This window comes from Manis pentadactyla, chromosome 3, assembly GCF_030020395.1.
Source record: "Manis pentadactyla isolate mManPen7 chromosome 3, mManPen7.hap1, whole genome shotgun sequence".
NCBI lineage: Eukaryota > Metazoa > Chordata > Mammalia > Pholidota > Manidae > Manis > Manis pentadactyla.
In genome coordinates this window covers 717,587-743,880 of record NC_080021.1, presented here as the reverse complement: position 1 = coordinate 743,880, position 26,294 = coordinate 717,587, and the positions used below count along the sequence as shown (strand labels likewise).

Here is a 26,294-nt window from a genome sequence, read left to right as displayed (position 1 = left end):
CTCGCACGTGTTCCTGGATTCCAGGGAGCGGTCAGCCAGCTGTGTCCAGGAGACCAGAGCACATCACAGATTCGTCTTTGGGTTGGCGTTCTGGGGAGACACGTGGGAAGTGCAGGTGGCCCCTCGTGGAATGCAGTGGTTTATAGTCCTTTTGGGTCATGGAGCCCTTTGAGAAAATATTCAAAGACAGAGGCACTCTATAAAAATGTACATACACGCAAGATTCTGTATACATTTCAGGTTGTTTGTCATACTGTAGAAAATAGAGCCACAGGCTCCGAATTTACAATAACACTTTACATTCAACAAGAATTACATTTCAGAAAACAGCACTGCTCACCAGCCAGACAACCACTTTTCCCTGGTCCTCCCCCATTTCCAATCACAGATTTTCATCATGTCTGAGGATAAGCTAAGACCTCTCCAGGAACTGCCTGTGACAAGAGAAGGAAGGACCTTGAAACAGTGAGGCAGGGAGACAAACACTGTATTTTGTGATGGATTTGCCAGCTGACCCTCTCCAGCTCCTGAGGGCCCTTAATGTGGGGCCTGTCAGCAGGACCTCACTCTTGAACATTGTTTAGGATTAGAGAACAGGAGGATGGGTAAGCCACACAGGGGCCCAGGCTTTTCTCCTGAAGGTGGTTTTCAAACTCCCATGCAGAAGGGGGAACCTGGCAGAGCCTGGACTTCAGAGACACTGAGGCAGCTAGAACTGGGAGTAAGGACTGCCCTAAGAAAGGGCTCCAGGAGTGCCTGGGAGCCTCTTGGGTCTTTGGCTAAGTGCTGGCCTGCCAGTCCACAAAATGAGACCTGTGATGCTGGCCTGAGGGCCTGCCAGGGAAAGAGCAGCCCTGGGCAGCCCCCATGGGCCACCACCAGCATACACAGAGCCAGAGAAGAGAGGCTGCTTTGCACACAGCATCCAACAGAGACCCCAGAAGAGCCACAGATTGGAAGTGGGCTGAGCGCCCCAGAGAAAGGCTGCTCCACATGCAGCATGACCGGCATGGACATAGTCCTCAGAAGGGTCAAGCCGATCTGTGTGGAACTGAACTTCCTGCCAGACTGAGAACTCAGCACCCTTGAAAAGAAGAAATAGACAGGAAGTGAGACAGGGCTCCCCATGCCAGGGCCCAGCCACAAGTGATAGATGACCTGACAGGCGGAAGAGCCACCCTCCGGCCAAGGAGGGAGCATCACAGTCATGGGCCAGGTGTGACGGCATTAGCCATCAGGGACACCAGGACTGTTAACAGAGATGCTCCGTGGGCTCAGGAAGTAAAGCGGAAACATGAAGACAGAGAAACGGATGATGTGGGAAGAAAGTAAGTTGAACAAAATGTCACTGGAACAAGTCTGTCGTACAGAATTCCAAATTATTTCTATAGATGCCTCTCCTTCCAAGGTGACACGGAAGTCCCCCCTTAAGTGTGGGCTGCACATAGTGACTTCCAAGGAGCACAGGATGGAAGAAGGGTGGGGGTCACTGTGCAGTGGAGACACCTGACAGACGTGGCCTCAGCCCTAGGATGTGGTAAGTCAGCTTGACAGCAGGTGGCCTGATGCAGTGTGGCAAGAAAGCCACCCCATCTTTGGGTCTTCCTCCCAAAACTTACAGGGCCCCAACTAATCATGAGAAAAACAAACAAATCCTCATTGAAGGACATTCTACAAGGTACCAGACCAGTACTCCCTGAAGCCGTCAAGGCCATGGAAAACCAGGAAGTCAGGCTGTCAAAAGCCAACAGGAATACAAGAAGACCTGACTGTAACGTGATGTAATGTAATATCTTGGGTGATGTCCTGGAACAAAGGATATTAGGAAAAACTAAGAAGATACAAATAAAATAGGGACTTGAGTTGGTAATGATGAGGATCCCACTTTTAGAAAGTCTGCTTCATGCCACCTCACTTCTACAGGACAACTGCATCAGCACCTGTTCTGCCAAGCGGAAGAAATCTGAGCAGTGCCGCTCACCTTTATGAGAAAAGCACAGAAGGGAAGGTGGCATTCGGAGTTGGGTTTGTGCTGAGCCTTGCAGAGGCGCACCCTGAGCAGGGAGAGTGCCCTGCCCTGCTCCCCCCACAACCTGTCAGCATCGCAACTCTAGGCCTCAGCGCTTTAAATGGTGTCTGTGAGCAGCAGACTTTTATCTGGTTTATTTTGTCTCAGGTAGCAAGGTGTGCCCTAAGGTATCAGCAATGTTTTATGGTTTATAGTGCATAAACTTTATATATACCATAACCAACAGTTAATGGTAATTGTTAATTAGCTTTATGCATTTTGGCTTACAAAAGGTTTTATAGGAACACTCTACTTTTGGACAGTGGGAGAAATGTGTGTATTGATTCATGGCATCTGGCAAATGCAGGCTGTTAAAGTAGGGGACCTGGGTGCAGGCTGTATGGGAACTCCATACTGTCTTCCCAACTTTTCTGTAAATCCAGAATTATTTTAAAATTAAAAGCTTATTTTTATAACTCACTGGAGGAGAGTAACAGCAGATTAGAAACTGCAAGAAAAAAAAACAAATCACTGAAGTAGAAGAGCAACAGAAAGTATCCACAGAGATGCACAGAGAAGAAAAAGACTGAAGAAAACGAGTAGCACCTCCTGGGGATGATGTCACACGACTGAAGTTGCAGAATAAAGGTGGGAAGAGAATGTTTAGAAATTAAGATAAAAAATTTTCCCCGATTTTTTCAAAGCTGTAAACCCACAGATCCAAGAATTTCAATGATTCCCAAGGAGGTTAAGCAGAAAAAACATACCAAGAAGGCTTATCACTATCCAATCACTGAAAATAGGTGAAGAGAAAAATCTTACAAGCAGCCAGAAAAATGGAACTGTGCACAAGAGAGCAGAGATGATGGTGCGGCTGACGTCTCAGGAGTGACTATGCGGGACGGGAGTCTGGTTGGCAGCCAAAACTCAGTGCAGTTCACCAACAGGAAAGAAACTGGCATCTTGGCAGAGGCAGAAGCAGCATTTGACACAATTGAACATCCATTTCATAATGGGTGTTCACCAAAATAGGAAGGCAGATACTTAAGTCTGATAAAAAGCATCTACAAAAAAGCTACAGCTAACATTGTACTTGATGGTAAGAAACCGAGTACTTTCCCCCAAGACTGGAGAAGAAGGCAAGGGTGTCTGCTTTCAGCACTTCTCTCTACCTGGTCAGGCAAATAAATGAGTAAAAGACAGACAAAGATTAGAAAGTCTGTTTCCATTCACAGGAAACATCATTTACTTAGAAAATCCCAAAGAATCTACAAAAAAGTTATTAGAACTAATAAATGATGTTAGGATTTAAGGTCGATATAGGGAAATTATATTTCTATGTATTAGCAGTGAACTATTGAAATATTTACAATAATATCAAAAAACACAGAATAGTGGTTGTATTATCTGTTGCTGTATAACCGTTTAGCTCCAAATTTAACTGCTTAAAACAGCTACCGTTTCCAAGAGGCACAGACTGCCTCTGGCTCGGTCCCTCCTGAGGCTGAGGGGCCCGATACCCAGCTCGCTCGAGTGGCTGTCGGCAGGAGACCCCCACTCTTGACAGTGTGGGCCTCAGAGCCGCCACGGCATGTCAGCTTGCCTCTCCCAGAGCAGGGGCCCGAGAGGGCAGCAGCCCAAGGTGGCTTCTGTGATGTGGCCGGAGCATCACTGCATCTGGGTGCTCTGGTCACAGGGCAGCCTGGTGTGTCGTGGGAGGAAGCAGTACCAGCCGTGAATGCTGGAAGTGGGCTCGTTGGGGGCTGTCTGTAGGCTGGTTCTCACAGGGCAGATCCTGCAAAATATATATGTAGTTTATGCACTGGAAACGATAAAACATTGCCGAGAAAAATTAAAGGGGACCCAAGTAAATGAGAAATGTCATGGTTATAAATAGAAGACTCAATGTTAGGTAAGATGAAAATGGATACACAATCCCAGTGACATCCCAGCAGGCATTTTTGTAGATATTGATAAGCTGATCCTAGAGTTAATGTGAAAAAGCTAAGTCAAACATTCTCAATGGAGAAGAGCCAAACTTCTTTTTGAAGGAGGACAAAATTCAGAGACTCACTCTCTCATTTCAAGACTCACTATAAAGCTATAATAACACTGAATGATGTTGGCTTAACTGTAAACATGTATGTAAATGGAACTGACTGGAGAGGCCAGAAATAGACCTGTCCATTGAAAGTTAATTTATTTTTGATGAAAGTGCCACTCCAAGTGAATGGAGAAAGAACAGTCTTTTTGACAAAGGTGTTGAAACACTTGGATACCCACCAGTTAGCACAAATGTGAGCCTGTCCTTCAGGCCATATGCACATCAAACTGAAAGACTAAAATGTTAGAGCTAAAACTATAAAACTTCTAAGACGGAAGAGCCCAGACACAAATATTTATAGCACTTTTATGCATAATATGCAGAACAGGACACAACCCAGATGCCCATGCCTGGCAAGTTGATAAACTGTGGGACACCCCTACCATGGAGTACCCCTCAGCATTTAAGAGGGACAGACAGTTCACCCATGCAACACTGTGGCCACATTGCAAAGGGATCACCAAATGCCAGAAGGCCACAGACTCTGACTCTTATCTACCTGACCTTCTGACGCTGGGGACAAAAATCACCAGTGGCTGCCGGTGATGGCTGTGAGGGGACACAGGGCAACTTGGGGGTGACAGAGGCATTTTTTCTTTCTTGCTTGTGGCAAACAACTATGTCAAAAATTGATCAAGCTATACGCACTTAAAATGATAAACCTGACATTGATTGTACCTTCCGTTTTAGACATATGGGGGGCAGTTTCCCTGATAGCCAGCTGTGTAGAGATGCCAGTCAGGGGTGATGGAGTTCAGCACATAATGTGTCCTAGGGATGAGACAGGACATGGTTTCAGTCACATGGATGGATGATGGATGCCACCTGGGGAGACTGAGGCACAGTGCAGCCTGGTGAACAGCAAGACCAAGAAAGAGCATGCAGCCCCATAAGAAGCCGTTTCTTCCCTCAGAGAGGATCTCCATCTCCTGTGCCACAGACATTGACCAGCAGTCCACCAAACACCTGCTCTCTGAAATGTGTGAGATTCACCTAAAGCAGTGCTTACAGGGAAATTATTCCGTTAAGTGGCAATATTAGAAAGTAAGCATGGCTCCCCAGTTTCCACCTAAGTAGGAAGAGAAGAGTAAAGTAAACCCAACGCAGGCAGAAAGAAGGAAATAAAGACAACAGAAGAAATAATAACATTGAAAAAGTAAAACAAGGTAAATGAATTAAAAAGCTGATTCTTTGAAAAGATCAAAATTGGTAATTTGTAGCATGACTGACAAAAAGAGAAGACATAAATTACCAATATAATGAACAAAAAGGATATATCACTACAGACTCCACAGACAGTAAGAGAGTTCCTTGAAAACTCACCCAAGGTAAACCAGATACCCTTACTGGTCCTGAATCTGTTAATGAAATTGAATTCCTAGTAATAAACTTTGCTAAAAGGAAATCTACAGGCCCAAATTATTTCACTGGTAAATTCAAACATTTGGAGAAGAAATAACACAAACACAGTCTTTTCCAGAAAAACAGGAGAGTATACTTTGCAACTTATTTGATGAGGCAAGCACTACCCTGATACCCAAACTACACAGAAACAGTCCAAGAAAGCTACAGGTCAGTATCCTTCATAATGTCTTCTATAAAATAATAGCTAATCAAATTCAGCAATATATAAAAAGAATAATGTCACAACAAATGGGATTTATCCCAGGAATGCAGGGATGGTTCAGTTTTAATCAATACAACCCACCATGTTAACAGTCTAAGGCAGAAAAACCATATGACCATATTTTTTGATACAGAAAAAGCATTTGACAAAACTTGACATTCACAACCATAATGTTTAAAATATATATACACCTTGGGAAACTAGAAATAGCAGGGAACTTAGCTTGATACAAAAGGGTGTACAAAAAACTACACCTGATCTCATACATAATAGTAAGAGACTGGGTGCTTCCCTCTGAGGTCAGAACAAGGCCCAGTGTCTGTTTTCACCAGTTCTAGACAGAAGTCCCATCCAGTACATCAAGACAAGAAAAAGAAGTTAAAGGAATATATATTGGAGAGGAAGAAATAAAATTCTCCTTATTCACAGATAACATGATTATCTACATAGCAAATCCTAAGAAATCTACAAAAATATTCCTAGAATTAAATACTGGGTTTTGCAAGGTCACTAGATACAAAGTCAACACACAAAAATCTGTTGTATTTCTAATGAACAATGTGAAGTTGGTTTTGTAAAAATATTTGCAATTGCTCAAAAAAAATTAACTATTTAAATACAAGCCTAATAAAACACACATGGACCTGTGTGACAAAACTATAAAATTACAGAAACACTTTTAACAGAGAGCAGCATTGACTAAAGGAAAGGGAGAAGCATACCATGTTTATAGATTCTTTCTCCAGGCACACTGGGGGCATTTTCAGGCCGTAATTCTCTGTTCTGGCACATTCTCTCCCTCCTGGTGGTACTTCTGTGGCCTGTGTGCTGGCACGTGTATTTGAGGCCCCTTTCTTTTTTCTTTTTGCTGTTTTCCCTCTGTTCTTTAGGTTCCATGACCTGCCAGCTATTTCCACTTTCACTGGTCCTCCTGCCAGCTCATATCGCTGTGGTGTCCTCCCGGTGAACTCTTCATCTTGGTCCTTGTGCATTCGGCCCCATGACCTCCATCTGGGTCCCTGCGGCTCCTCCCTCTTGGTGGTGGTGCTCTGTGACGAGACACTGTCTCCTCACTACCTTTATGTCATGATTCCCTTCGGTCCTTTGAACACATTTATAATGGCTTCTCCGAGTCTGGGTTGAATCTGGCAGCTTGTCCATTTTGCAGGCAGTTTTGCTGCTTTCTCTTTTTTCCCCTGTGGGTCACACTTTACTGTGTTACATGTCCTGTAATTTTGTTGAAGAACTACATTAGGTAGTGGATCGCAGTACTTCCAGGTGACCCCCACCCCCATAGTTTTTGTGGGGTTTGGTGGTTTTGTGGCCTGGCTGGGCAATTTGAGCGAAGTCTGCCTCCTCCCTGGTCTGCCGGCGTACTGTCTCCCGGCGCCAGACCAGCCTTCAGGCCCTGTGATCACTGCCTCCCTGTTCTGCTATCAGCAGAGCCTCAGGGCACAGATTGTTCGGGCATCTGGTGCAGTTAAATTTCAGCAGTGGTAGTTTTTGAGGTCAGTCTTTAAGGTTTGTAATGACCCCAGGAGGGCGCTTAGCTGTCTTTCCTGTGAACAATTGGCCATGGTTTAGCTTGTTGCCCGTAATGTAGAGGTGCTACTATTTTCAAGAGCACCCTCAGGCCTGAACTTCCCCATACTTTGTTTCAAGTAAAGTGAACTCCCTTGCGAGAGCTTCAGCGGCTCTCTTTCCTTGGACTGCACCTCCCCTGGACAAATTCTCTGAGCCCCCACTCTGGGCCCCGGGCCTGGTGGAAGCCTGTGGTCTTGGCCACCTCCCCTGGCATGGCTGCTCCCTGTAGGTGTTCTCTGGAGTGAGGGCATTTGGGGCCCAGGATTCTCAGCTGCCATGCCAGGGACAGAGCCTCCATTCTGTGGGTGGGATCAAGTGGAGACAAGGACCCCCCAACCTCTTGGTTGGAAACAACAGGAATTTAGCCCCTTCAGCTTGGAGATGGTGGCCCGCCCCTCCCAATGAGGTACTTTAAGCTTTGATTGGAAACTGAGGGGAGCAGAATCCCCATCTTCTCAGCCACCCCTTCTGAGTGTACTGGGGTGAGGAGGAGGGAGCAGGTCGTGGCTCAAATGCTTCAGACTCAGTGTTCCTACAGGTACCCTTGAGTAAGGATTCATTCATTAAATACTTCTAGGACAATTTCCAGTGACTAAATGATTGAATGACTTTGCTTGTTTCATTGGTAGTGGTTCAGTGGGTCTCCTCACACCGCCATCCCAGAAATGGAAATTGCTCCTTTGTTTTCAAAGGACTATGTGCTGGACATAGAATTCTTGGCTGACAGGTTGTTTTCTTTGATTCAGCACCTTTAATACGTCACCCCACTGCCTTCTAGCCTCTGTGCTTTCTGATTAGAAACCTGATGTTGATCTCATTAAGGATTCCTTATACATGATAAGTCTACTCTTTCTTGCTGCTTTCAAGATTTTCTTTTGGATTTTTGCTTCGTTGATTAGGAACTATCTAAGTGTGAATCTCTTGAAGTTTTATCCTGGAGTTTGCTTAGCTCTCTGGGTGATTTTCATCAAATCTGCGGTGTGGGGGTGTGGCCAGTTACTTCTTCTTATGTTCTTTGTTCTCTCCTTCTGGGACTCCCATTATGCATATGTTGGTGTTGGGTATTATCTCACATGTTTCTGAGGCTCTGTATATTTTTCTTCATTCTTTTTACTTTGTTTCTCAGACTGGATAATCTCAGTTGACCTATCTTCATATTTGCTGATTCCTTCTTTTCCCTGCTCAGATCTGCTCTTGAGCCCCTCCAGTGAATTTTAAATCTAAGTTGTTATACTTTTCGACTTCAGAATTCTGACTTGGCTCTTTTTTTATAATTTCTTTATTCTCTCTCATTCTCATGCTTTCCTTTATTTCTTGAGATGCTGTTTCATTTTGTTCTTTGAACATATTTAAAGTACAGTTAAAGTCTTAGTTTAGTAAGTCTGAAACCTGAGCTTCCTTAAGGGACAGTCTGTTGATTGCCTTTTTCCAGTATATGGGCCATACCTTGGTTTCTCTGCATGTTTCTTTTGTTGCTGTTTGTTTGTTTGTTTAGTGGTTTTTCTGAACTGATTCTGGACAGTTTGTATTTGTTGTTTGTGGCCACTGAAGTATTTGCAGTCAGGTAGTGAAAAGAGCAGATTCCCTTTAATGCTTGGAACCAGAAAATCTCCCAGTCTTTGTTGTAACACTTACCCAGGCAGTTGACGGCTTTTCTTTACTGCCTTCTTCCTGCTTCCTCAGAGCCTCAAAGTCAGGCAGATGTGAAAGCTTGGGGCTTTCGGGGCACTTCCTGAGGCTGCACACAGCTGTACACATGCATGCAGCTTCTGGGTTCCCAGAAACACTCTGGAGCTCAATGTCTTATTCCCCAGCCCTGCCTTTTAAGCTTTCTGGTCAGGCTATTGTTGCCCCCGTGTGTTTTAGGCAGGCACAAAGTTTATGAATTGCCTTTTGATGTTTACAACAAACGGCCCTAGGGAAAAGGCTTTTCATCCTGGGAGAGCTTTGGAGTGAGTCATACCAGGACAGCCTTGCAAGTGGGATCTTCCAAGGAGTTGCCAGACAGGTCACGTGCTAGTTGTCTGGGGACAGGGCTCAGGCATAAGGACAGGAGAAAGAATGACCACCGTGGTGCGGGCCAGAACTGGAGCTCTGCTCTTCAACATGTGCGAGGGGGACACTGTTTCAGACACCCTTAACAGATCCACAGCACCGCGCAACCACCCCATGGACACTCTCAGGGCTCTATGGCCCCTGCCTCAGTGCCCTTCCACCAGCTCTTAGACTGAGGTCAGGAAAGACATGAGGGAGGGTAGTGTACAGTTTTTTTAATAATCTATTTCTTGTCTCAGATACAAAAAAAAAAAAGAAAGGTTGCCTTTCTGAACACAGCTGTGTGTTTTCCTCCACAGTAACTGAAATTAGGTTCCCATTTTCTTGGCTGCCTCAATTTGGAGTCTTGTTTTAGAAAAAATGTGCTGATTAAAGCCAAAGGGGGATCCCTGAACAATGGGTCTGAAGTGCTGCAGAGTTCATGAATGTAACTCAGTGTCCAGGAGCCTGGGACCTGGTTCCGTCACCCAGTCCTGGGCCCCAGCCAGGCTGCAGGTCCAGGTTCTAAGGCTGGGGGCAGCAGGCTGGTGGTCCCTCTGGCGAGCTCTGCCTCCTGCCAGCCCCCCTCATGGCCACGTGTGACATCCGTGTCTCCTGCAGGGTGGGAACAGCTTCCACGTGTCTGACCAGGGCCAGTTTGCCAAGGAGGTGCTGCCCAAGTACTTCAAGCACAACAACATGGCCAGTTTCGTGCGGCAGCTCAACATGTGTGAGTGCAGCGCACAGGGCCCCAGGGAGGGGGGTGTGCACTGCCGGGCCCCCACACATTGGCCAGCACCTGGTCTGCATTCCAGTGCTCCTGGGGGCTGAGCGCAGGTGCCTCTCCCCCAGGAGTTGGGTCCTCTGGGGAAGAGCTCGGGAAGCCCCAGCTGGATGCAGCCGCACATAAGGAGGAGGGGGTGTTGGGACGTGGGGTCTCTCTGAAACCAGGGCCACCCAGCCACTGCATGCAGGCCATCTTTAAGGGCTGCACGGGGTGTGACCAGGTGGTGGCCAGGCTGTAGTGGGGAGTCTGGTCCCCCCAGCCCTGAGGCAGGGCCACCCCTGTCCCATCATGTACAGATGGCTTCCGGAAAGTGGTCCACATCGAGCAGGGTGGCCTGGTCAAGCCTGAGAGGGATGACACTGAGTTCCAGCACCCGAGCTTCCTGCGTGGCCAGGAGCAGCTCCTTGAGAACATCAAGAGGAAAGTGACCAGCGTGAGTAGCCCATCTGCCACCCTTGTCCTCACGGCTCCCTCAGGCTACGCTCCTGCTGGCTGGGCCACGCTGAGCCCTCTCCTGTTGGGCAACCCCTTGGCACTGCGTTACATCCCAGGCCCTCCCCTCTTCCTTTGGGGTCCATCTCAATGACTGCTTCCCCTGGGGAACCAGGTGTCCACCCTGAAGAATGAGGACATAAAGATTCATCAGGACAGCGTCACCAAGCTGCTGACCGACGTGCAGCTGATGAAGGGGAAGCAGGAGAGCATGGACTCCAAGCTGCTGGCCATGAAGCAGTAGGTCCTGCAGGTGGGGCGGGGCGGGCCACTGTACAAGGGGCGAGGGAATCCCAGGAACAGCCAGGAAGGCAGGGCTGGGATCAGCCTGGTTGGAGGCCCCAGCCCCACCTGCCGGCTGGTAGAGCCTCCAGCATGGAGCTAGGTGTGACTCTGCTGCCCTCCGTGGGCTCCTCCCACCGTCCCCTGAGCACGTGCACATGCAGCCCTGCTGGCCAGGGTGGCCAGGTTTCTCACCCAATGTGCCCTACCCCCCAGCCTGCCTCTGCCTGCCTTCTGCACAGATCGCACCTCTCCTGTCACCTCCCCCTGAGACCTAGAGAGCAGGAAACATTTGGAATTCCTTTTGGAACCCCCTGCTGCCCTTGAGTCATGTTTGAGCACCACATAACCAACCCTACGCTCCCCCCTCAAGCCAGGACCCCCAGGAAGCCTGGCCTGAGTCTCCTCCTGTGCTCCTGAGGGGCCTTGGGGACCCCTAGACTCTGACCCAGGTGGCCGTCTCTGCTCGGTGTGGCCTCAGAGCAGAGGGGCAGATCCCCCTGACCTGCGTGTTGTGGACAAGGCTGCCGGGCCCCCAGCTCTCCTCACACAGGGGCCCAACAGAAGCCAGTGGCCACGTGACACCTAGAGATGGTGCCAGGTGCGCTTGGTCTTCCAGGACATGGCTGCCTCTCCAGCCGAGGCATGAGCGTCTATTCCATGTTAAGAAGATATGGGGCCTGGGTGGGTGGGTGGGGCTGCTGGCCCACTGGAAGGACAGGCCACCGCCTGCTCACAGGCCTGCTCACCTGGTAGGGAGGAAGTGCTCAGGGGCCCCTCAGAGCCACCTCTGAGCCACTGTCCCCCTGGCCTGCCCTCCTGCTCAGTCGGGGCAGAGATGACTGAGGGTGGGTGGCTGTGCTCAAGCATCTACCACCTTGATGGCATCCAGAAAAGCCTCAGGAAAGTCCCAGCAAGGATCCTGGGGTGCACCCAGCACCCTGTGCCCTCCATCCTACCTTAGCCTCCAGCCCCTCCCTTGGTAGCCCCACAGCTAGGGGCCTCCCAGCTGGCCCCTGGAAGTGCAGCAGAGCCAGGAGGGGTGGGGTGCCAGCAAGTCCTGGCCCTGGCCCATCACAGCTGGGCCCATAGCCCAGGGCTCCTGGACCCCGGCCCTCTAGTCATGCCTGGCCTATTGCAGCGAGAACGAGGCTCTGTGGCGGGAGGTGGCCAGCCTGCGGCAGAAGCATGCCCAGCAGCAGAAGGTCGTCAACAAGGTGTGGAGCGGTGGCGGGTGGGGAGGGAGAAGGGGGTCCCCTCTGCAGCCCCGCTGACCACACTTCTGCCCTGCAGCTCATCCAGTTCCTCATCTCGCTGGTGCAGTCAAACCGGATCCTGGGGGTGAAGAGGAAGATGTGAGCCAGCCGCTGGGGATGCCTGTCCCTCCGCATGGGGCCCGGCGCCCAGGCCACGTGGTCTGGGTGCCGTGTCCTGGGTGCCTGAGCCTGGAGAGGCAGCTAACCCCAAACCTTCCCCACAGCCCTCTGATGCTCAATGACAGCAGCTCGGCACATTCCATGCCCAAGTACAGCCGCCAGTACTCCCTGGAGCACATCCACGGCTCAGTCCCCTACTCGGTGAGCGCCAGCTGCAACACGACTGGCCTGCATGGCAGGTGCCAGGGCGCACACCGCATGAGGCCCCTTCCGTTTGATGGCAGGCTCCGTCCCCGGCCTATGGTGGCTCCAGCCTCTACTCCCCAGATGCCGTTGCCAACTCTGGTCCTATCATCTCCGACATCACTGAGCTGGCTCCCAGCAGCCCCTTGGCCTCCCCTGGCGGTATCCTAGACGAGAGGTGGGGGCACATTACCCTTCCGGCAGGGGCGGGACAGGGTGGGGCCTACAGAGGCACCTGCTGAGGTGTGTGTCCCCTGCATGCAGGCCCCTGTCAAGCAGCCCCCTGGTGCAAGTCAAGGAGGAGCCTCCCAGCCCCCCTCGGAGCCCCCAGGTGGAGGAGGCCAGTCCTGGGCACCCGTCCTCCGTCGTGGAGATTCCCCTCTCCCCAACTGCCCTCATTGACTCCATCCTGCGAGAGAGCGAACCTGCCCCTGCAGCCTCTGTCACGGCGCTCCCGGGTGCGGGTGCCCTGCCCGCCTCACCCCCGCCTGCCCCAGCCCCCGAGAAGTGCCTCAGCGTAGCCTGCCTGGACAAGTGAGTGTGGGAGTGCAGCTGGGCCTCTGGCTCGGACAGTCCAGGGGAGCCGGCCAGGGCTGCCCCACAGCCTCAGGAATGAAAGGCACGTGGCAGCTGCTCCTTGGGCTGCCCTGGCTGCAGCCGTCACCACCCCCCAATAGCCCACTGGGCCCTTCACTGTGTCCTGTCCCGCCCAGCAGAGGCCCTGCCTGAGGCTGGGCAAGCAAGGGTGGGGGGCACAGAGCCCACCCGGCCCCCACCTGCTACTGGGCGGCTCTTGTCTTCCTATCTTGCAGTTTGGCCCGCACTCCACAGATGTCTGGGGTCGCCCGCCTCTTCCCCTGTCCCTCCTCCTCTCTGCATGGCCGAGTCCAGCCAGGGTTAGCGCTGTCCCCAGTGGGGAGGGAGGGCCCCAACAGAACTCAGGCCCCTCCTCAGCCTCAGACCAGAGCCCAGCCTGGTGGTAAACACTGAGCCCTGCCTGGCAGAAGGGCACCCCGGGCCCTCTGCAGTGGGTGGCCTCCCAGCCAGAGGCCATTGCTGGTGCTGCCCGGGTCCCAGCTGCCGCACTTTGACTCAGGGTGGGGTACCTCCAGAACTGGTTTGGCCACCCATGATGTCTCAGTCACAGCCACGAGACCCGGGTCTCTCCCGCCATGCTCCAGGGGAGAGCCCCTTCCCTGTCCATGCCGTCTTCCCATGCAAAGGCAAGACCTTGTCAAGCCACAGAGACTGTGCCCCCCTCCCATCTGAGTGGGAAGCCCCTCAGCATGTTGGTCCAGCCAGAAGTGCTGTCGAGGGCTCCCAGGGCCTCTCACTGAAGGAGAGCAGGCCTGGCTACTCTCCCCCAAGGCCAAGTGCCCTGGCCCTGCCCGTGCATACACTGACCCCAGGGCCCATTGCTGCCCATGCAAAGCGGGAGCTTGGGTGGGGCGGGGCCTGGCCGAGGGGAGCCCTTCTCTGGCTGGTGCCAACAGAAAGGCATCTGGTGGGGGCCCTAGGGCACCCATTCACATGCCCCACTTGCCCTGGCCAGGACTGAGCTCAGTGACCACTTGGATGCCATGGACTCCAACCTGGACAACCTGCAGACCATGCTGACGAACCATGGCTTCAGTGTGGACACCAGTGCCCTGCTGGATGTGAGTCCCACCCCACCACCTGCCCCACCCCTGCCTGCTCAGAGGCACAGCCTGACGGCCCTACCTTCCCTGCAGCTGTTCAGCCCCTCAGTGACAGTGCCTGACATGAGCCTGCCCGACCTTGACAGCAGCCTGGCCAGTGTGCGTAGGTGGGGGCAGGGTGGGGGCGGGGTGGGGGCAAGCAGAGCCCTCACTGTGCCCTCCCCGCCTTGCAGATCCAGGAGCTCCTCTCCCCCCAGGAGCCCCCCAGGCCCCTTGAGGCAGAGAGCAGCAGCCCCGACTCAGGTGAGCCGAGCACCACCACCTCTCCGCTCCAGCCCCACCCTCGCCCGCGCACTGACCTGGCCCCCGCCCCCAGGGAAGCAGCTGGTGCAGTACACGGCGCAGCCCCTCTTCCTGCTGGACCCGGGCTCCGTGGACGTGGGGAGCAGCGACCTGCCCGTGCTCTTCGAGCTGGGGGAGGGCCCCTACTTCTCTGAGGGGGAAGACTACACAGATGACCCCGCCATCTCCCTACTGACGGGCTCTGAGCCCCCCAGATCCAAAGACCCCACTGTCTCCTAGGGGCTGGCCAGCAGCGAGGCCCCAGCCCTGCGTGCCATGGCTTGCCTGGGGCTTCCCAGCCACGCCTGGACTGACTGGCACGGCAGGCATCCAGAGTTATTATTTTGGATTTTTACATGAAAGTTCCCCTTTCCCCCTCCCACAGAGATACACAGACATGGACAGATGGACAAATGACACAGGCAGAGGTCTATAAATGGCAGGCTCTACACTGTTCTTGTCTTTGCTCAAACCCAGGGATGAGGTGGGCAGTGGTATGGGAAGGGCACGGGTCTCAGAAAGGTCTGGAGGTCTGGGCTGTGGTGGCCACCTCGTGGGACGGCGGATGCCCACAGCACAGCTGTAGCCATTGACTCCACAGGCCTCCCAACGGGACCAGGTGGGCACAGGTGACAGAGCTACTCGTTCTCAGGGCTGGGCTGGCCCTGGGGCAAGGGAGGGTTTCAGCACCATGTGGTCTGAAGGGAGGGAAGCTGCCAGGACGTCCTGCCAGCCAAGGGGTGGGAGGCACTCACAGAGGGAGGTGTCGAGCTGCGTCAGCCCAGATGCATGTCCCCAGGGGGTCACCCACTACTCCCATCCTCTCAACAGGGTGCAGGAAACACTGCTTCCACCCCAGGTTCCAAAGGACATCCCTGACCCCCGAGCCACCAGTCCAGAGATGAGGACTTGGGGTTAAGAATTTCTGGTTGGGGCAGGGGTAGTACAGCCTGAGTCTACCACCCAGGTGCCACCTCTGACACTTGCCTTGTCAGGCCATGGCTACAGGTCAGGCTGTACCCAGCCTGGCATGGCCTCAAGTTTCTAGAGAGCCTACCCACCAAGGAAAGGTGGGAGCAGGGTTCCAGGGCTGCCCCCCACCTCCCTCAGACTTTGAGGGTGGTAGGGTCTGGGGTCAGGCTGCCCCGTGGGGCCTGCCCAGTACCAGAGAAATGGGTTGGGAAGGGCTGCAGAGCACCATTTCCCTGAGCCTCCTTGTGGGTGGTATGTGCTCTTGAGAGGGAGACCCAGGCAAGGTCTCGGCCAGGCTGCCCACCCCCCTGCACCCTGCTCAGCTATAGCCAGACAGCTGCTCCTGGGGACACCGATTCCACCCCCATCCCGAGAACACCCCGGCAACCTGACAGAGGAGGGCCTTTGGCCCCCTGAAGCAGCTGCCTCAGTCCTGTAGGCCCCACGTGGCCCAGGCCACCACCCCCTGCCGGCCCGGGCTCCCAGCAGGCAGAGGAAGCTCACTCACAACAGCACTTTTATTGACGCCATCAGAGCCTTGGGCAGGGTCATCACGTATTCCCAGGGCGCTAGCACCTCCTGCCAGCCAGGAGGGCGCCCCATAGGGGCGGAGAGGCTGCCCAGGGGCCAGGAGGAGGAGACGGCAGCCAGGCCCCCTCGCCCCCCACCAGCACACAGGCAGCAGCCAGCCCTGGCCACGGGCAGGGAGGCCGCAGTGAGGCGGGCGGCCCTGGAGCGGCTCAGGCCGCTGGCGGGGCCTCGTAGTTGAGCACGTAGTAGTCGTGGACGTACATCAGCACAGCTACCGGCTGTCCAATGATGAGCGTCAGCCACACGGCTGCGTTGCCATAGTTGCCTCGGAAGAAACGGCTCACTATCCAGGCCAGTGGGATCTGAGGACACGGGGAAGGTCAGCTGGCCCAGCGGCTCGAAGAGGGCAGGGAGGCGTGTGCAAGGCGTGCTCACCTGAGCCATCATGCCCGTGAAGGCCCAGAGGCGGAACATGCGCAGTGGGATGCTCACCAGGTACTGGGTGGGGGGAGAGGAGCGTCAGGGGCGCCTGTGGCACCCCCAGAGGACAGACGGTGCACCCGCAGAGCACTCACCTCGTGGAAGAAGGCTGAGGCCAGGAACACCCCCGTTCTGGCTGCCCACTTACTGCTGCCCCGTCGGAGCATAGGCTTGTAGAAGTGTCTGCAGGGGAGGGGCAGTTGGATGGGCGCCCAGGGCCCTGCACGGAGCTGCCTGCCCTCCTGCACACCCCACCCACCTGATGCACCACTTGTGCACAGGGATGTTCCAGTTCTGCCAGAAGTAGGTGACGGACTCCGAGTTCCTGCGGGTCGAGAGGGTGACCAGATGGTGCCGTGACCCCCCCCAGCCCCCACCCCACATCCAAGGCCACCCACCACCAGTCCCTGTAGAATTCCCGGTCTCCAAACTGCATGAGCTCAGCCACGGCATTCAGGCAGGAGTGGAAGAGCCAGTAGAAGAAGATGAGCCAGATGAGGTGGTTGGGGACCTGTTGGGGGAGGGATGCCAGGATCCAGAGCACCGCCACCCCTGCCCCTGCCCACCCGTCCCACTCCACCCACCCAGGCTGCTCACCGCCAGCTTCAGGAGGCGCTCCATGATTCGGGAATAGTCCATATCCTGCAGAGACGGGGCTCAGCAGCTGCTGGGCCTGGGCTGTGCCCCCACCCCCAGAGAACCTGACCACTCACCTTGAAAGGCTTCATGGAGTTCTGGATGGTGGGGACCATCCACTGCAGAGGAGGGCATGGCATCAGACCCCGAGCCCTGCTGAGCTGCCCACCCTGCCACCCTGCCTGCGCCTCTGAGTACCTGCTGGATCAGCCCCACCTGGAGCTGGGTGAAGAACAGCTAAGGGCGGAAACAGAGCAGCAGACTGAGTCCCCTAGTGCCTGGTATGCCCCAGACCCTTGAGCCCTCCAGCTGCTAGCCTCACCATCTCCAGGAGCCGCCGTAGCAGGAAGCGCTTACGGATGCGAGGGGAGCGGGGGAAGTTGAGCTCGTAGCACAGAGTAGGCGCAAAGAGAAAGTAGTACAGATCTGGAATGGAGAGGCAGGGCTGGCACCACAGGGGCCTGGCCTGCAGCTGCCCACCCCCTTGGGGCCAAGCCCCTGAAGGATCCTCACCGCTGTAGGTCAGGTTGTCAGGATAGCTCACAGCACACAGCGCAACTCCCCCATTGGCCTTGCTTCCAGAAGCTACGGGCAGGGGAGGGGAGGGGACGGGAGGGTGAGGCTGCCGCTGCCCAGGTCAGTCCCATGGCAGGCGGCACAGGCTCTGTGGCTCCAGCCCTGGGCAGCCCCTCACCAGCTGTGGCCTTGGCCCGGCGCTCTCGGCACCACAGGTTGACGTCCCGGTAGGAGACGAGCTTGAGGAAGAGGATGGTGTACACCATCAGAGCCAGCACGGAGCCCACTGCAGGAGAGGCAGGCTCAGGCTGCAGCCCTCGCGCAACACCCACGGGAGAGCCGTGGCCACGGGGCAGCCCTGAAGGCCCGGGTCTCTCCTGCGGGCCCCCAAGGTGGGCGAGGACAGGTGGGATGAGGGCTCACCTGGAGTGATGGACTCGAGCAGCAAGGCCACAGCCGCGGGGAAGCAGAGAACGGTGGCGAGGTTGACCACGTGCAGCAGCAGCCCCGCCTGCTCCGTCAGGGCACCCTGGGTTGGGGCAGTGCTCAGCAAAGGGTCTCCCCGGGGAAGGGCCACTCCCAGGAGAGCTGAGCACAGCCTGAGACAGTGGGATGGGACGGCCTCCCACCCTCAGCCCAGGCCTGGCAAGGAGAGCCGACCTGGTACGGCGGGGCATGAGGCCACTGCTTACCACCGCCAGGCGCTTCTCTACCTGGAATGCAGCCACAGCAAAGACGTTGGCCACTGAGGACAGAAGCACCGTAGGGCAGGTTCAGGCCCGGGCCAGCCCTGTACCCCCTCAGCCCTCCTCAGTGCCCAGCTCACCAATAACCAGGCAAAGGGCAGGCCAGCTGTAGGGGTCCTTCAGGAACAGAGACACCACCTGGATGGGGTCCACCAGGATCCCATACCTGGGGATCAGGCAGTGACAGTCTGAGCAGGTCTGAAGGGAAGAAGTGGGTGAGGCATAGGGCCTGGAGGGCCAGGGAGGACACTTACTTGATGAGATTCTCCAAAAATAACCGCGCATTGCTCAAGATCTGCGAAAGAGAAGGGAAAGGTGTAGGCATTAGCCCTGGCCACAGGGCACCTACCCCAGCTCCTCTCAGTACCTGCTGGAGCAGTAGCCATGGGCTAGACCACAGCCTGGGTCCTGCAGGCACAGCCTGTCTGACTGCCACACCAAACTCTTGGGGCGTACCACCCACCTTCCCCCAATGGCAGGAACCTCAAGTCCTTCAGCACTGCCCCTTACCCCGGGAAAGGTAGCCAACCCCAACACCAGGCACCTCCCAGATGCCCACGAGCAGCCGCAGGGAGACCCATTGCCCAGCAGCCCTCAGCCATCCCACCAAGCTGGTGAGGCACCAAGCTGGCACTGACAGCCCAGCCCAAGCCTGTCCAAGGTGCCCAGGGCACCACCCTGCCAACCAACCCAGTCCTTGCAGTGCCCAGGTGTGTGGCAGGCCTTGCACCAGGGGCATCCATGCCCAGGGGGCAGCAGGAAGAAACTGGCCAGAGTAAAAAGGGGCCAGGGGGCCGGGCCTGGAGCAGCACCAGGCCCCCAGGCCCCACCATGGCTGTTGCTGTAGCACTCCAAGCTCCTTCCAAGGACCCGGTCCCATCAAACCGGGCACCTAGCTTCCCTTTGCAGGGTCAGGGACCTCCTCCTCTGTCCCACAAGGCAGACTCTGCCAACCCCTCACCCTCAAGCGCAGGCCCCATGCAGGGGTGATGGTAGGTTCTGTGGAAAAGGGACTCTGGTAGGGTCCCTTACCTGGGTGGTCAAGGAAGGCGTCATGAGGGGACAAGCTCAGAGATGCAGGGGCCCCTGCCCCACCCTCCTTAAGCCTGAACCACCGGCCTCCTGCCAGGACACATGGGGCCCCACACTGTCACCTGCCTGATAAAGTATGTCCTGAGTCCAAGGCAGGCAGGAGACAAAGCTGCTAATGGGCAGCACCCACCTAGAGGCTCAGGCCACACAGGGGATGCAGCAGGCAGTCTTGAACACTGGCTGCATGCCTCCTGAGGGAGAGGCGGTAGAGGCCCCGAACAGGGAGAGGCTTTGGGGCTGCACCAAAGGCCAAGCAGCTTACAGGACAAGCCTGTCCTCCACAGCTGCTGCTTTACAAACCCAGCATGGGTCAGGAATGGCCTCCAGAGACCAAGGACGCATCAACTGGAGGCTGGGCTGGCATCTGGTGCTTTTGCCCAGCCAGCTTCAACCCCACTAGGCCGCATGACCCCCACAGCTCCGTGGGGAGCCTCTTGGGACATGGGCAGGAAGGGCGAGGGTGACGTGGGCAGCAAGAGGAGCCGCGCCTAAGACCCAGGCAGCCATGCTGAGGCGAGGGTCAGAGGCCCCGCCCTCCCAGCCCTGGGCTCCAGCTGCTGCTGGCCCCACCAGGCACCAGCAGGAACAGGTCACAGGGTAAGACAGAGGCAGGGACCCCATCTAACTTCCCTCTTTGGGGGTACACAGGACCCAGGCTGACAGAGCAGGGCAGGGCCTGCAGAGCTGGGCCTTTGGAATAGCACAAGAAACTCTTCTCAGACCCCCAAGACCACTCACACATGCTACCAGGGAGGCCCAGGCCCACAGAGCCCCCCATCTTCCCTATGGCCCGCCAAGCACAGGGCCTGTCCACCCCTCCCTGCTCTCCCACACCCATGCAGGAAGGCTACTAGGGACACCCCTGTGCCCCTTGAGCACAGCTCACAGTACAAAGGCCTCCCACCCTGCCCTCTGCAGGCCTCTCTTGAATGAGTGGCCACTGCAGGGCCCACCATAGCCTCTCTCCCCACCAGCCCCATGCCCGATACACCCTGGCCATGCCAGCCCTGGCCCCGCTCCCCCAGGGGGCAGAGCCTGTGCCCAGGCTGGGCCCCACCTTGCCACAGAGACACCAGACCACCTCACTCACCAGCATCACCACACACCAGTTCAGGACGCCACGGTAGTTGCTGAAGCCACTATCAGAGCTGAACAAAGAGTCCTGCAGGCGGTGGCACCTGGCGGGGCGGGAAACACTCTCAAGCGGGCGCCAAAACAGGGCTGGCCCCACCTGGCCCCTCGGCGGTAAGAACCTTGGGCAAGACCAGAAGCAGGCCTACACCTCCGAGCCCAGGGGCAGGTCAGAGCCCTGGCAGACACCCGAGGCCCAGTCCCTCAGGAGCCAGCCTCAGGGCCCAGGGCAGGATGGGCCCCAGCCCTTTCTCTGGGCAGCTCTGGTCCACCCTGGCCCAGCAGCCATGACCCATGCTCCAGCAAGCCATCTCCCTGTCCTCCCATCCTATCCCCTAACAGGCAGAGAGGGCCCGGGCAGGGCAGGCTCTCAGGACCACCCTCCAGGCAGCAAGGAGGGCCAGGCTATAGACAGAAGCGCACACAGCCAGCCCGCCCAGCCCCAGGGCCCAGACTCACACCCCAGAGGCCTCTGCAGCCGCCACGCGCTCTGGCTACGGAGTGGTGATGGGCCTTGGGAAAAGCCCCCCCTTAGGGCCTGCGGGACCACAGCAATACCAGACAGGCGGAGGTGGGAGTTGGGGGGCAACTCCACCCAGCTCAGTCAGCCTATCCCACCACTCAGCCAGTCAAGGGGCCCCCACCTCGAATCACCTCCTCCCCACACTTGGCCCACACAAGTCCAAGAGGGCACAGGAACCCAGGGCCAGATGAACGCCCAGCCGCACGTGCACCCTCCTGGGAGCTGGGGCCTGGCCCTTGTGCACGCGTGGCCTCCAGCTGTTGTTGAGACATGAGATCCTGCCCAGTTCAGCCACAGGGTGGGCCCTGTGTTCCTGCCCGGGCAGAGGAGGCCTAGAGGGGCACCTGACCCATGGCAGGGGACCAGAGGGCAGGGAGGAGGTCTCCGGCACACACACAGGCAAAAGGCACCTGTGGTGCCCTGCCATGAGCACCCCCACCCAGCGCTGGGGTCGGGGGGCACACAAGCCGTCTCTTGCCTGATCCCCAGAGTCCGGCCGAGGTGGAGGAGGGGCCACAGGCTGGCAGGAGCAAGGCCCAGACCAGGCCCTGGGCTCACTCTCAGACTGCGGCCTCACCTCACCCCAGCAGCCGTACCACCAGGAAGCCCCACAGTGTTGCGCAAGGCCTCCAGTTTTGTAAGACACAAGGCCAGGGCCTCCCCGTCTTCCTCTGTGGACACACAGCTTTATCTCGAGAGACACCTGGGCAGGGTAAGTGGGACCGGGAGTGCACAACAGGGGCCCCGCCATTCAGATGCCCTCTCAGGGCTGGCCCTCCCTCAGTGGCAAGCATGGCTATGGCTGGAGTCACCCAGGAAGTGAAGCGCCAGGGAGGCTGAAAAGCTGCTGGCAGATGTTCTCCCAGTTGTGAGCTTGGCCTCCTCGTGTCCATCTCCAAGGTCCACTCTGGACCTTGCAGTGATGCTGTAACCTCCACCCAGGCCGTTCTTCTCTCCGTCTCTGCACCTGCTCCTCCTCAGCCGAGCAGGGGGCCAAGCCCAACCCCCCAGGCAGGATGGTCTGCCCACCAAACTGACCTCCCCGGCCCCCTCCCCCAAGTTCACGCCTGTCCACTTCCAGAGACTGCCCAAAGTTATGTCGCACCTCAGCCTGCCAACTGCCGTGTGCACGTTGATGCCCAGCACACGCAGATGACTGTTTCACAAGAGTGTGGCCCCTGCCCCCTTGGGGCCACCAAGAAGACCATGCTGGCTTTATTTTCAGCAATCTCTAAGATGAGAGCCTGGGCAGGGAAAGAATGTCATCACCCAAGTCTGATGCCAAACGCTGTGAAAGCTTTGCATCAGGCTTTCAGGGCCTTCCCCACCTGCCACGCCCACTCCTCAGGTCACTCTGTGGCCTCCCGACCACCCCAGTCCCAGGCAGCCACACTCCCTGACAGGTCAGAGGCCCCACCCAGGGGAGGAAGCCCACTGTCCACCAATACCCATGAAGGCCCAGCCTTGCCAGTACAGTGATAGCAGCAGTGGGCCAGACAGCAGGCAGGCATGGCCCAGAGCAGCCTTTGCCACCCTCTCCCCTACTTTGGGGGCCTCCCATGCCTCTGTGTCTGTGCCAATGGGCTCACACTGGTCTCCAGGCCCACGCAGCCAGCAAGGCCATTCTAACCCATCGGATGTCAGCTCCCTCAACCCTCACATCAACACAGGGAGGCAGGCACGCTGGGAAACTGAGGCTCGCTGAGCTCTGAAGCTTGCCCAGGGGCACAGCCCCCAAGTGTGGACCAAGCCTGGGGCCCATAGAGTCCAGCCCCAAGTCAAGGCAAGGAGGGGGCAGAGAGCCAGCCCACCTCCCAGAGGCCTCCTCTCCAGCTCTTCCACTACCCAGGCTCCAGCCCTGAGAGGCAAGGTGGTGGGGTGGGATCCCCACACCCTCAGACCCCGCTGGAGGAAAGGGACACACTCCCCCGCCAGGAAGCCCTGCCCAGAGCCCCGGGGGCAGAGTGGAAGGGGGAGCCGAGCCCTCTCGACCCCACAGCCACACCTTGCCACGGGCCAGATGAAATGAGCTCACACCCAGAACCTGACCAGCCTGCCTGCCAGGCCAAGGTGAACAGGAAGTACAGGGCACAAGGAGGGAGGGAAAGAGGAAAGGCAACAAGCAGGAAGGACGGGAGGCAAGGGAGAGGAGGTTGACGAGGATGGGGAGAGCAGAGGCCAAACTCCAGAAGAGCAGCTGGAGCAAGGCCTGGCCCTGCCAGCCCCCCGGGCCATGCTGCAGCCCCAAGGGCCCCCGGCCCCCGTGATACCTGGGTTTGAGGGAAAAGCACACATGGCCTGTGTGTCCTGGAGACCAGAAGGTGACCACACTAGCCAGCTCCCCCTCCAGCCCGGGCAGGCCACCCCTGCCGTCGTCTGCTCTTCTTCCCAGAGTTCCAGACCTCAGGGGTGGCAGTCAGCTCTCACTCACTCAGCCCGCACCCAGCGGGAAAGGGACTGCCATTCGGGGTGGCGCCTTGGCCCAAAGCCGGCATACCCCCATCTCTCACAAAAGGGCCCAATGTACCACCCACTCCGGAGGGAGATCATGCTAGCCATGCCCCTGCCCCCTGGAGAGGGTAACTCAAGGAGTTGGCAGAGGAGACCCCGGGATCCTCCTGCCTTTGAGGCCTCCCTCAGTGCCACCTCAGGCCCACAGGCAACAAGTGCCCCTCTTAGTGAAACCACCTCCTCCCCCACCAGGCCTTCCACAACCCTGTGCCTGACCTTTGGTCACACTGTTCAGTGCTGGGATTATCTTATCTCCCAGGCGGAACGAGAGCACCCCAAGGGCAGGACAGAGCCTGCACCCCATCTGTCCTCACCCACCTCCTCCCCACAGTGCCTAGTGAAGAAAACCTTGGTTCTGTTTAATGAGAGAGCAAATCCTTGCCAAACGACTAATGGCCCACTTCCTCCTTGGTGACCTCTACCCCCGAAGTTGCTCCCAAAGCCAGAGCTCCTGAAGGCCTCTGGGCCAGGGTGAAGGCCAGAATCAGAGGGCACCCGGAGGGTGGCAAAAGGACCGCTTGGAGCCAGCTTGGGGGAGAGAGCCAATGCCCAGGTGGGCCAGGCTCTCCCTGTCACCCACAGGCTGCTGTGCCTACCTCTTCCTTCCTGTTGTCTTTCAGCTAAGCGGGGTGCCCACCTGTGGGTGTGCCCACTTCAAATCCTTCTCCTGTACCCCAACCAAGAGGGCCCAATACAGAACCCAACTCTATCCCTACAGCAGGGGCCCCAGACCAGCCAAGCTCTAGGTAAGGGATGAGCCAGCCATGAAGGGAAGGTACCCCCGTAAAGACCACTCTCCAACGGCCTTGTTCTCTCCGGGCCCCCTCCGTAGCGCGCTCACCCTCCTCTGGGAGCTTCCTTATCCCCAAGGCCCCCCCCACAGCCTCAGGAATGACCCCCTTCATCACAAACCACCCGATCCCTTCCAGACCGAGGAAACTTGAGCATGGTTGGAACCAGCCCGCCAAAGGCGCCGGGCTCCCGGCCTCGACCTGGGGAAGAGCCTCCGGGCCCACCTGAGGACGTGCTGACACAGGAGAGGTTTCGAAACTGGGCTACTGGCGGCTCCCCTCCGAGCTTCCCACCTGGATGACCTTGGCAGGCGACCCTCCACCCCCGAGCCACTTTCCCCGCGGAGGCCCGCGGGGCACGCCGATGCGCGCTTAGTACGGGCCCAGTCTCTGGGCCTCGGAACCCGCGCTGCTGCGGCTACGCCCGGGGTACCGGAAGGGTCGCAGGGCCCGGGGTCGGGGTCAGAGGTTACAGTCCTGGTGCACCCGTACCTCAGGTCCCAGTAGCCGCTACCTACGTCGGCATCTCCGTTCTTGTCCTTGGCCGATACCAGAGCCGCCGCGTCCCCGCCTGCGCCCGCGTCCCTCACTTCGTCGTCCGCCCCCGCGGGACCGCCGCCGCCCTGGCTCGTGGGCCGCGACCCAGTCCTCCGTCGCCGGGAGCCGCCCGCGCCGCCGCGGTCACCCATGGCCTCAGCCCACACCCTGCGGAGACCAAGTCGTGGCCCACCGGACTTGCCGAGCCCGCAGCCCGCAGCCCGCAGCCCCGCCTCCGCGCCCTAGGCCAACACCCGCCACCGCCCCCTGCCGGCCGCCGTAGCCCGCGCGCCGGCCTGCGCCGCCAATCAGCGTGCGCCCGCCGGGCCCTCCCAGGACGTACGGCCGCGGCGCTCCGCGAGCTGCACACTGGCTTGTGGACTCGGCGCGCGTCTATTTGTAGTGCGCGGGGCGCGCGAGGCGCGCTGGGAGCCGAGGTGGCCGGCTCGGGGCACGCCGGGAACCGAGGTCCGGCGAGGGGAGGAGGGGCGGAGTGCGGCGGCAGGCGTGCTGCGGGTGGGTGACCGGCTCGCACGCGTGGCTCGGCTTCTCCGCGGAGCACGCCTGGCTTCCTGGCAGCTGCGCTTCCCGCCCGACGCTTGATGCTTCTTGTCGCACTCTACAAACACAGGCTCTCGTCATTCAGCCCAGGCGGAGGGTGGGGATGTAGGTTATTTATGAAAAACCTCGTGCGCTGCAGTCCGCCGCCAACGCCTCGGTTCCCGAACGCGCATCTCGCGGCGCGGTTGAGCTTCGCGATCCCTCTAGTTACCTCCGCAGTCATCCGCTTTTCCTCAGTGTAGGTTGTCCAGACAAGCGCCTGGCCAGAGAATGGAGAGGGAAAGAGGCCCCAGACCCCGCGTCCCCGAGACGCCAGCCCTGCCCGCAGATTTGCAGGGCCTCCCGTTTTCCACCCGGGCCAGTTCGCCAGAGCGTAGGGAGCCAGGGGTGCCGCATCACGGGAACCCAGAGGCTTCTGCGTTATGCCAGCCTGTGAATCGCCCACTCGTTAAATGAAGCAACTAATCCACCTTAACAGCGGTCCACGGGCGGCCAAGTCTTCATCCCACCTTGACTTGACAAGCATCTTTGTACAAGGCCTGGAGTGTGAGAGTCCTGGATGTCGAGTGTGAGGGTTCACTGGGGACTCTGACCTGATTAACCTATTAACCATTTTCTCCCGAGGTGAGCAGGGCCAAGAGCGCCACTCGAGAAGCAAACAAACCAAGAGGCTCAGCCTGAGGTCAGCGGCCTCCCTTATGGACTGACCACCGCCTCTCCGGTGGGCTCGCCCTTGCTGCACCTCCAC

The 26,294-nt window shown here is 57.1% G+C and overlaps 2 protein-coding genes across 7 annotated transcripts; one reads left to right on the top strand and one right to left on the bottom strand.

Moving 5' to 3' along the window:
- The first annotated feature begins 9,384 nt into the window (after nucleotides 1-9,384).
- Nucleotides 9,385-14,759, top strand: HSF1 (heat shock transcription factor 1). Its single transcript, XM_057497588.1, has 13 exons — nucleotides 9,385-9,396; nucleotides 9,979-10,087; nucleotides 10,441-10,577; nucleotides 10,752-10,876; nucleotides 12,060-12,135; nucleotides 12,212-12,273; nucleotides 12,399-12,495; nucleotides 12,579-12,715; nucleotides 12,802-13,071; nucleotides 14,090-14,195; nucleotides 14,271-14,336; nucleotides 14,411-14,480; nucleotides 14,554-14,759. Exons 1-13 carry the CDS (start codon nucleotides 9,385-9,387, stop codon nucleotides 14,757-14,759), a joined length of 1,473 nt encoding a protein of 490 aa, XP_057353571.1.
- Nucleotides 14,760-15,991: 1,232 nt separating this feature from the next.
- On the bottom strand, nucleotides 15,992-25,337 carry DGAT1 (diacylglycerol O-acyltransferase 1). Of its 6 annotated transcripts, none has more exons than XM_036923129.2 (17): nucleotides 24,941-25,336; nucleotides 20,583-20,670; nucleotides 18,655-18,695; nucleotides 18,481-18,566; nucleotides 18,368-18,399; nucleotides 18,078-18,183; nucleotides 17,833-17,940; nucleotides 17,652-17,723; nucleotides 17,461-17,564; nucleotides 17,337-17,375; nucleotides 17,216-17,257; nucleotides 17,100-17,144; nucleotides 16,901-17,013; nucleotides 16,762-16,827; nucleotides 16,598-16,685; nucleotides 16,458-16,520; nucleotides 15,992-16,384 (listed from the first exon to the last, which is right to left on the bottom strand). In XM_036923129.2, the coding sequence occupies exons 1-17, from the start codon at nucleotides 25,135-25,137 to the stop codon at nucleotides 16,232-16,234; spliced, it is 1,443 nt and encodes a 480-aa protein (XP_036779024.2). In that variant the 5' UTR covers nucleotides 25,138-25,336; the 3' UTR covers nucleotides 15,992-16,231. The 6 variants fall into 6 exon arrangements, with proteins under 6 accessions (XP_036779024.2, XP_036779023.2, XP_036779028.1 ...); XM_036923128.2 differs by having other exon boundaries at nucleotides 18,347-18,399; nucleotides 24,941-25,335; XM_036923133.2 differs by having other exon boundaries at nucleotides 18,347-18,399; nucleotides 24,967-25,109.
- Nucleotides 25,338-26,294: the final 957 nt, after the last annotated feature.

What these genes read in the sequence shown, in the direction of transcription:
- HSF1 (XM_057497588.1), top strand. An exon ending in CTGGGGGTGAAGAGGAAGAT is followed by an intron (nt 12,274 to 12,398) that starts GTGAGCCAGCCG and finishes CCTTCCCCACAG; the next exon opens with CCCTCTGATGCTCAATGACA. An exon ending in GGCGGTATCCTAGACGAGAG is followed by an intron (nt 12,716 to 12,801) that starts GTGGGGGCACAT and finishes CCCTGCATGCAG; the next exon opens with GCCCCTGTCAAGCAGCCCCC.
- DGAT1 (XM_036923128.2), bottom strand. Translation starts at nt 25,137, where the DNA reads ATGGGTGACCGCGGCGGCGCGGGCGGCTCCCGGCGACGGAGGACTGGG. An exon ending in TAGAGAAGCGCCTGGCGGTG is followed by an intron (nt 18,184 to 18,346) that starts GTAAGCAGTGGC and finishes GCCCCAACCCAG; the next exon opens with GGTGCCCTGACGGAGCAGGC. An exon ending in AGGTGGGGCTGATCCAGCAG is followed by an intron (nt 17,258 to 17,336) that starts GTACTCAGAGGC and finishes CCTCCTCTGCAG; the next exon opens with TGGATGGTCCCCACCATCCA.